The 8,844-nt window shown below is 40.6% G+C and overlaps 1 protein-coding gene across 1 annotated transcript; it reads right to left on the minus strand.

The window, feature by feature from the left end:
* Positions 1–1,199: 1,199 nt before the first annotated feature.
* Positions 1,200–4,771, minus strand: LOC149949122 (uncharacterized). The gene is made up of 5 exons (XM_090169359.1): positions 4,544–4,771; positions 3,105–4,482; positions 2,659–3,055; positions 2,523–2,603; positions 1,200–2,478 (listed from the first exon to the last, which is right to left on the minus strand). Exons 1-5 carry the CDS (start codon positions 4,769–4,771, stop codon positions 1,200–1,202), a joined length of 3,363 nt encoding a protein of 1,120 aa, XP_090025485.1.
* Positions 4,772–8,844: the final 4,073 nt, after the last annotated feature.

Consider the following 8,844-nt stretch of genomic DNA (forward strand, 5'->3'; position numbering starts at 1 on the left):
TGAATATTTATATTTTCATTTTCTGTTTCAGTGTTCCATTTTGATAAATACGCCCAGTGTAAGCTTCATAACATTTCTACCATAATTGTGTCTATGAATTTTAGTTTTATTACCTCTCCGAGGGGACTTTGTACCCTAGGAGGGGTTATACAACCACCGTGTCAGTCTGTCGCAAAGGGTAATCATTGCGTACGTAGTTTCTTGGATCACTGCGTACGCAGTCGAATAACCGTTTTAGCAGTTTAAAGGTTGGCAAAAACACCATGTGACGGTAAATTTGCGATTACGTTAGGTTTGGTTGCATTTGTTTTTCGTTAACGCTCACCGTCGCGCCAGTTGTTATGGGTGCGTTCTCTTTTATTGACTTTGGGACAGACCGAGTGCTGAGTGTTATGGCAACCTCTCAACGTCCAATGGCAGGGTTTCCACCAATTGTTCACGGTATTCGTCTTAGTATCAATTTGCGATCGCATCGGGCGGGTTTCGAACCCGAGACCGGCTGCTTGGCAGTCGAGCGCTCTACCACAGAACCACCGCTTCATTACGCTTCATTGAAAATTAGACCTTCAGCTTTATCGGAAGCGTATTTAATAGAGTATGAAATTTTGGTTTAATTGAAATAGAACAAGATTTCGTGTAAGATTTAAATTATTACATCCAAGAAATTCTAATTTAGCGATTTCTTTATTGATTAAAAACAAATGCGCCACCCAGGTTTTGAACCCGGGCCGTTTAGTCAGGTAATCGAGCGCTCTACCACAGAACCAACGATAACTCCTAAGCTATTGTGCCGAAACGAAAGGTATTGGAGATTAGAGATTGGGAGAGCGTTTACTTTGCGTGAATTCTAGCCGACTGAAAAACTAGAATCTAAGTAAAGAGTAGTTAGGCTTCGCCATAGAATTCCATAACAGAAAAATAGGGTTAACGACAACTTTTAAAAGATAATCTTTTTATTAAGCAAAATTCAAGAGAGACCGCTCGCGGTAAATTTCAAATCATAACTAAGTCTCGTATACGTGCGTTCTACTTTCACGTTCTAATTTTAACAAATTCTAAAGAAATACAGTCAAGGTTCTGCTAGTTACTATACAAAGTTTAAAGAGAGTTTAAGCTAATTCGAAGTTAATAAACAAGGTTTGGTATAATCTTTCTACACAAGCTCCCCTCCTTGAACATCGTTCAAAAAAAACATGAAATTAGCCATTACAATCATCTGTTAATTCAAGGTTATACAACAAAGAAATTGGTCTCTTTATGAGAGTACCGTTAGAGAGTCTTAGAAGGCACGACCGACCCAGAAAAAGTTCTTCAATTACTGACATTTTCCAACATAGTCGTGGAAGCTTTGGTTCCGCAATTAGGACAACATCGCCTTTTTTTAGGTCCGAGGTGGGTATTGATTTCGTGCGAAAATGAGCGGAGCGTAACTCCAATAAGTAACTTTTCTTCCAGCTACTCCAGAAATTGTCCATCGTTCGTTGGCGATGTCTTTCTCGTTTTTCTAACTGTTTGCGTGTGGGATTCGCAGTTAAGTCTCTAGGAAAAGTTCTAGAAGGCAAGGAGGGTAATCTACCACCAACGAGAGCGTGAGCCGGAGTTAGGGGAATAGGTTCTCCAACATCTTGGTATACATAGGTAATCGGCCTTGAATTGATTACAGCTTCAGCAATCAGCGTAGTTATTTCCTCAAACGTAAGGTGGGATTGTCCTAGTACTCTGCGCAGACATTCCTTGACAGAGCGAACTAACCGCTCCCAGAAACCACCCCACCAGGGGGCGCGTTCAACGATGTAGTTCCAAGAAATGTGATGACTGCCGAAGTATTCGAGTACTTCTGGGCACTTCAGGTTCTTGAATAGGGCTTTCAGGTCGGCGTCAGCTCGTTTAAAAGACTTTGCGTTGTCCGAGAAAATCCGACTGGGAATTCCCCGACGAGCAATAAAGCGACGAAAAGCGAGCAGGAATTTCTCCGCTGACATGTCGGAGACCACCTCGAGATAAACCGCCCGGGTTACGGCGCAAGTGAAAAGTGCAATGTAGCACGTGTCCGGTTTTTTGGTATAGAGTGGCCCTGCGAAGTCCAACCCGCACATGGTGAAGGGTTTGGCAGGAGTGGTTCGAAAAGAAGGTAAAGGAGCCATCTCGGTGGCTGATGGAACGGCTCGAAAGCGTTTGCAAATGGTGCAGCGCGAGATGACGTGTTTGATCATTTGTCGACCACGAATCACCCAGTATCGCTCTCTCACTTCGACGAGAGTATCGTTTACACCAGCGTGTAGTATTCGTTGGTGTATATTCATAGCGATTAGAACGGAAAGCCGATGGGAAGACGGAAGTATCCACGGGTGAAGTTGTCGGTAGGTCAAATCGGAAGAAGTGATGCGACCACCAACACATAATATACCATCGTCATCAATAAATGGTTTCAAGAGTTTTATTTTAGATTCATTGCTAATAGATTTGTTTTCCTGAAGACTGAGAATTTCGGGTAAAAAACTTTCATTTTGGCCTTGTTTTACCCAATATTTTTCTGCATTTCCAAGCTCTTCACAGGTAATGGACTCGATTTTTCTCTCTTCAGATTTAGACGTGCAATTGTGCTTGAAACGAATTGCGAAAGCAGTTATTCAGTATACTTTGTTAAGAGAGTTGAACCTTTTCAAGTCTAGAATAGGAGCCGGTTGACTTTTATAAGCGCATAGTCCTTGGAATGTTTGTTTGAACTCGGCTTTGAGTTCGTGTTGGAGCTCAGGGTTTTCTTCATTGCTGAGGTGGTTCCGAACAGTTTCTGGTTTGTGATTTTCAATTTTCCTCAGGAAATAAGGTCCATGCCACCATAAGGAATTAGTGGCGAGATCAGCGACAGAGCGACCTCTAGTGGGCAGATCCGCAGGATTTTCTTTCCCGTTGCAATGATTCCACTGAGTTGGGTTGGTATGAGAGAGTATCTCCTGAACCATGTTGGAGATAAAGGGTCTCCATTTTGTGGATTTATCTTGAATCCAATCCAGAGTAATGGTTGAATCGGACCATAGTTGTATTTGAGAGATTTCTATAGAGAATGCGTTTCTCAGATGTTTCAAAAGACGGGTTAATAATACGGCACCCATTAACTCCAAGCGAGGGAGCGTCTGTTTTTTTTTCTACAGGAGAAACTCTAGTTTTACAGGCCACAAGTGTGGTACCGACTGCTCCTTGTTCAGTTACGTAGCGCAAGTACGCGGCAGCGGCGTATCCTTTCTCACTGGCATCGACAAAGATGTGTAGCTCAGTAGAAAGGCACTGGTTAGCTTTTGATTCTTCAAAGTAGAACCTCGGGACAGCGATTTTTCTTAGTTCTCGGAGTTCCGAACACCATTGTGAAAACTGGTTGGCTAGATTAACTGGAATTTCTTCGTCCCATGACAGCTTAGGCTTCCAAAGTTGCTGGTATAGAAATTTTCCTCGAATCGTATAGGGCGCAAGTAACCCGAGCGGGTCGTGGATGCGAGCGACAGCTTTTAAAACCCAACGTTTCGAATTTTGGCGATTAGATAAAAATTCCAATAGAGGCTCTAAGTCGAATAGCAGTTTATCCGTCTCAGTGTTCCAGGACAGCCCCAACACTTTGAGGTTGCTCGAGTTTGTTAAGTTTTCTCTTACAGATGAAGACCGGTTCCAGAGTTCCCGCAGCTCCTTAGAGTTAGTCTTGAATTTACGTAAATTCATAGAGGCATCTGCTAGCATTTCTGTTGCCTTTGTTGAAATTTCATAGGCTTCTTGCGGAGTATCAGCTCCTCCGATTAGATCGTCTACGTAGAGTCCACGGTATAATGCTTCGCAGGTTACCGGTTCATTTTTCTGGTACTTCTCGATATGATGACGCAGAGTAGCTCCCAGCAAAAAGGGGCTGGATGAAACGCCAAAGGCAACACGAGTTATGCGGTAAGTTTTCAGTTCTCCATTGACATCAGGGTTGAGAATGTCTATCCACAGAAACCTTACAGAATCTCGGTCTTCGGGTTTGAGAGATATTTGTAGAAAGGCCTTCTCTATATCTCCCGTGAAGGCGATTTTTTTCTCCCGAAACCGGATTACAACATCCAGAAGATTTGGATTTACAGTTGGTCCCACCTCTAAGCAGTCATTGAGGCTGGGAACTCCGATGACATGTGAGCCAGCTCGGTGAGGAAGATAGTATATAGGACCAACAGTAGCTTCAGCTACAGGCACTTCTTCGATTACTTCAGATTTGAGCTGTTCAAGCATGACATTGTTGTATTCAGAGAAAAGTATAGGATTTGTTCTAAGTTTCGTCAAAAGGTTGACAGTTCTTTTCTTAGCAATTTCATAGTTGCCTCTGAGATTCTTCTTGTTGGGCTTCCAGGGAAGCGTAACTTGGTAGCGGCCGTCGCTGAATGAAACGTTATTTTTGAAATTCTCGAGGGTTTTGCTAGAGGAGGAAGGTTTGGATTCATTATCCGTAATGCCCAAAGACTCCTGTTCCCAGAATGCGCGCAGCTGTGGAAATACTTTCAGATTCTTCCTCTTTAGACGTTACAGCCACTTTCATGATCGCGATGGTATTCATACCAATAAATTTTCCAGTGACGACTTCAGGTCCGTTAACGGCCCATCCAAAGATAGTGTTTAGAGCCACTAGAGATGAGGTAAGTCGTTTGGGTGCGGATTCTCCCAACACTACGTCGCAGTACAGGTCTGATCCGATTAAGAGGTCGATAGAAGAAGAGAGGTTTTTACCTCCATGTTCAGATGGCATGTCTGCCATATCAAGGCCGAGCTTAGACACCTCGGAAACGATATTCGAGCTAGGAACGGCGAAAACCGCACCGCTGATTCTCGGGGACTCGAAGAGTTCGACGGTCACGCGCTTTTCCGGATCTCGAAGATTACGAAGTTCGACTTCGACTTTTCTTCGAGTGGTACGCTTTGGCTCTGTACCTTCGAACGGAAGAGTATTGAGTCTCTCTTCGGAAACGACCGGAAGATTTAGTTTGCGAGAAACGTCTTGATTGATGAAAGATGCCTAACCTCCACTATCTAGGAGACAACGGACCCTCACATTTTCACCAGTACTGACGTTTAGGGCCCAAGCCTTGGCAGTCTGTAGCAAGATCATCGCATTTGGTTTGTCTTTAGACGCTACTGTCAGTTGATTGTTGTATGTTTCTTTCGGATTCATACCGTCTTCAGGCTCTTCCACCTTTTCTTTAGATTCGTGCTTTTCGCAAAGAGACGGGTGATGCTTCTTATCGCATTTTCGACAGTTTTTATATTTTGAATCGCGGTCTTTAGTGTAATGTTTTCTTAAGCAGATATAACATCGTTGTTTAGTTTTGACGATATTTCGTTTTTCGGCTAATGTTAACTTGTCACACTCGGAGGTTTTGTGCGTAGTTTGGCCGCAGTAAAAACAGGTATTTACGTAATTTTGCTGTTGCTGGCTTGATCCCGAGGCTGCGATGTTCAACTCTGATGCGGTCGAATTGAAATTTTCTCGGTTACGATTTCCGTTACGTGAGCTGAGATTAGATTTATCAGACCCATTTTTGCGCTCTGAATAGCGATTATTAGCATGAGAACCATAAGCTCTCTCACGACAATTTATTTCTTTGCGCAGAAAAGTTAGAAGATCATCTATTTTGTAAGACATGTGGTCGTGCCTTCGGTTAAACTCAATTTTTAATTCAACAGGTATAAGACCTTTTAAAACGTGGCAAAGCAATATCCCGTAAGAGTCACTAACAACCCCCAAAGATTGGAGGCTTCGAATTTGAATTTCACAAGTAGTATAAAGCTTTTTAAGCGCGTCAATTTCGTAACCTTTTTTAACAGGAGTTAGACTTGTTAAAATGTCCATATGTTTCTCGGCAATCATACCAAGGTTACCAAAACGTTCTTCTATAATGGATAGAGCAGCGTCGTAGTTTTCAGCTATCGGAGGCAATCCCGCTATAGACACAACGGCTTCGCCTTCCAAATAAGATAAAAGGTAACTAAACTTAACTGATTTGTCGATCGCGTGACTGTGGACTGCGGTGTTAAATTGTGTCCAAAAGGCTTGCCACTGTTCCGGATTGCCGTTGAAACGTTGCATTTCAAGTTTCGTTAGTCGCACAAACACAGGAGGCGTGGTGACTAGATTCGTTGTAGACTGTGGCAGTTGAATCGGGTGGGATGAAAACTGAGGAAGCATAGTCGGAGAGTGTGAGGGTGGTCCGAAGAAAGTGACGTTCGGTGTCGTAAGTGAGTTTCCCGAAGGCGGAAACGGCGTGACGACCGACGTGATCGGTTGACCAGGAAGAGTGGTCGACGTTAATCCAGATTGTCCAGAAAGCTGAGATGCTGTCGTAAATACCGAATGTCCAGATGTGACCGTGACTGAGGTACTAGAAGCGCTGGAACTCGGTGAAGTTACCGAAAGATAAGTCAACGGTAGATTTGATTGCAAAGAAGCTGTCGATGTTAGATTTGGCGAGATAATCACGGGTGATTTCGGTCTCTTATCAGTAAGCTTTTTAAGTAGACTACTTAAATCTCCTCGAGCTAAGACTATTGGGTCTCCGTATTTCGTCATTGAATACATCATGTCCGTCTCCAGGACGATATCATCATTCAGTCCATTAAGAGCCTTCTCTTTAGCGTCTAGCAGGCGGTTATCGTTGGTCAGTGTATGAATATCCGGCGGATCTTCCCTCAGGTGACCATCGATGCTCGATAGAAGATTGGTGATGGCGGTGCGAAGAATACCGCGTCTTCTTATTGACTTTGCCAGAGCTTCAGGTGCGGCAGAAGTTGCATCTTCATCATTAGCCATGATTTTATCGAGATTTTATTCGAATAAAGCGATTCGTTTTCCCAGGTTTCGGCAACCAAAATGTGCCGAAACGAAAGGTATTGGAGATTAGAGATTGGGAGAGCGTTTACTTTGCGTGAATTCTAGCCGACTGAAAAACTAGAATCTAAGTAAAGAGTAGTTAGGCTTCGCCATAGAATTCCATAACAGAAAAATAGGGTTAACGACAACTTTTAAAAGATAAGCTTTTTATGAAGCAAAATTCAAGAGAGACAGCTCGCGGTAAATTTCAAATCATAACTAAGTCTCGAATACGCGTTCTACTTTCACGTTCTAATTTTAACAAATTTTAAAGAAATACAGTTAAGGTTATGCTAGTTACTATACAAAGTTTAAAGAGAGTTTAAGCTAATTCGAAGTTAATAAACAAGGTTTGGTATAATCTTTCTACAGCTATACTGCAAATAAGACACTTATCGTAAGCACAATAGGTATTAAAGTCTTGAATTTTTTTACGAATGAAATTTTGAAGGCCTAATCTTTTTTTTTAAAGATTTTTTCTTCTATTATTTGACGTTTTATTTTTGCTGTTGTATATTTGTTTTATCTTTTATTCTTTTAAAATTATTTACTTCTTCCGCGAAATGGTTAATTTTTTTAGAGGAACCTTTTTGTCACTTATTTTTTGTCTATTAATGTTTTGAGAACATTTACGTTTTCGGAAAGGATAATTTTTGATGGAACCTTCAACGTGTATACGTCGTATTTTCAAGCTCCGCAGTTTGATTATAACTGGCTCGAAAGTTCGTAATTTATTAATGCGTATTCTTATCGACTTAAAATTTGTGATACTGTTGTATTATAGCGGTGGTGTTGGTTTGGCGTTTAATATTTAAAATTCAGTTAAGTGCCTTTTCTGTTCTTTGTCAAAGGTAAGGTGTTTGGATTTTTGCTATTAATTTTTCTATTGGTGTTGGTGTTTGGATTGATTCTCTGAAGCCCGATCTATTGGATTATTATTATATATTTTTCTATTTGTTATTCTGGCTCTGAAGCCTGATCGATTGGGTTATTATTATATATTTTTCCATTTGTTATTCTGGCTCTGAAGCCTGATCGATTGGGTTTATTATATATTTTTCTTTTGCCTTTTTTGGCTGTGAAGCCTGAACGATTGTGTTATTATTAAATATTTTTCTATTGCATTTTTTGTTTGTGAAGCCTGATCGATTGTGTTATTATTAAATATTTGTCTATTGCATATTTAGGTTTTGAAGCTTGATTGATTGGCTTATTATTATATATGTTTCTACTGCATATTTTGGTTCTGAAGTCTGATTGATTGGCTTATTATTATTTATTTTTCTATTGCATATTTTGGTTTTGAAGTCTGATCGATTGGCTTATTATTATTTATTTTTCTATTGCATATTTTGGTTTTAAAGTCTGATCGATTGGCTTATTATTTATTTTTCTATTGCATATTTTGGTTTTGAAGCCTGATCGATTGGGTTATAACTATATATTTTTATATTCGTTATTTTGCCTCTGGAGCTTGATCGATTGGGTTTTTATTAAATTTTTCTATTCGTTATTTTGTCTCTGAAGCTTGATCGATTGGGTTTTTAATATATTTTTCTATTCGATTGGGAGATATATCTTTAAGGGTTATTTCGAGAGATTAATACCACTAGGGACAATTCTTCCGAGGAGAGGTATATTTTGGCTTGCCAACTTGATTAATTGTACAAAGTATCATAAAGATATTTTTCGGTAAATATTTTTCAGTAAAATGTTCGATACCGCTGTGTCATTAATGACAAATAACGGTTTAATGAGCACTGGCAAACCATGTGAGTCTAGTCATTCTGCTACGTCAAACACTGAAAGAACAGATACTCTCAACATAAGTAAGTCTCTACCTATCAAAATCCTTTCAGAAATATCTATTGAAAAAATTGCGTCAAGGCTTGATGTTGGAGATGATAGAGATTCGAAACATAGCGATGATAACGAAGTTCATGGTATCCATCGCGATACCGATG

This window comes from Leiobunum rupestre, chromosome 3 (assembly GCF_980474605.1).
Source record: "Leiobunum rupestre chromosome 3, qqLeiRupe1.1.hap1, whole genome shotgun sequence".
NCBI classification, from domain to species: domain Eukaryota; kingdom Metazoa; phylum Arthropoda; class Arachnida; order Opiliones; family Sclerosomatidae; genus Leiobunum; species Leiobunum rupestre.

What these genes read in the sequence shown, in the direction of transcription:
- LOC149949122 (XM_090169359.1), bottom strand. Translation starts at nt 4,771, where the DNA reads ATGGCAGACATGCCATCTGAACATGGAGGTAAAAACCTCTCTTCTTCT. An exon ending in GCTTGGAGTTAATGGGTGCC is followed by an intron (nt 3,056 to 3,104) that starts GTATTATTAACC and finishes CATTCTCTATAG; the next exon opens with AAATCTCTCAAATACAACTA. An exon ending in GAAATGCAGAAAAATATTGG is followed by an intron (nt 2,479 to 2,522) that starts GTAAAACAAGGC and finishes CGAAATTCTCAG; the next exon opens with TCTTCAGGAAAACAAATCTA.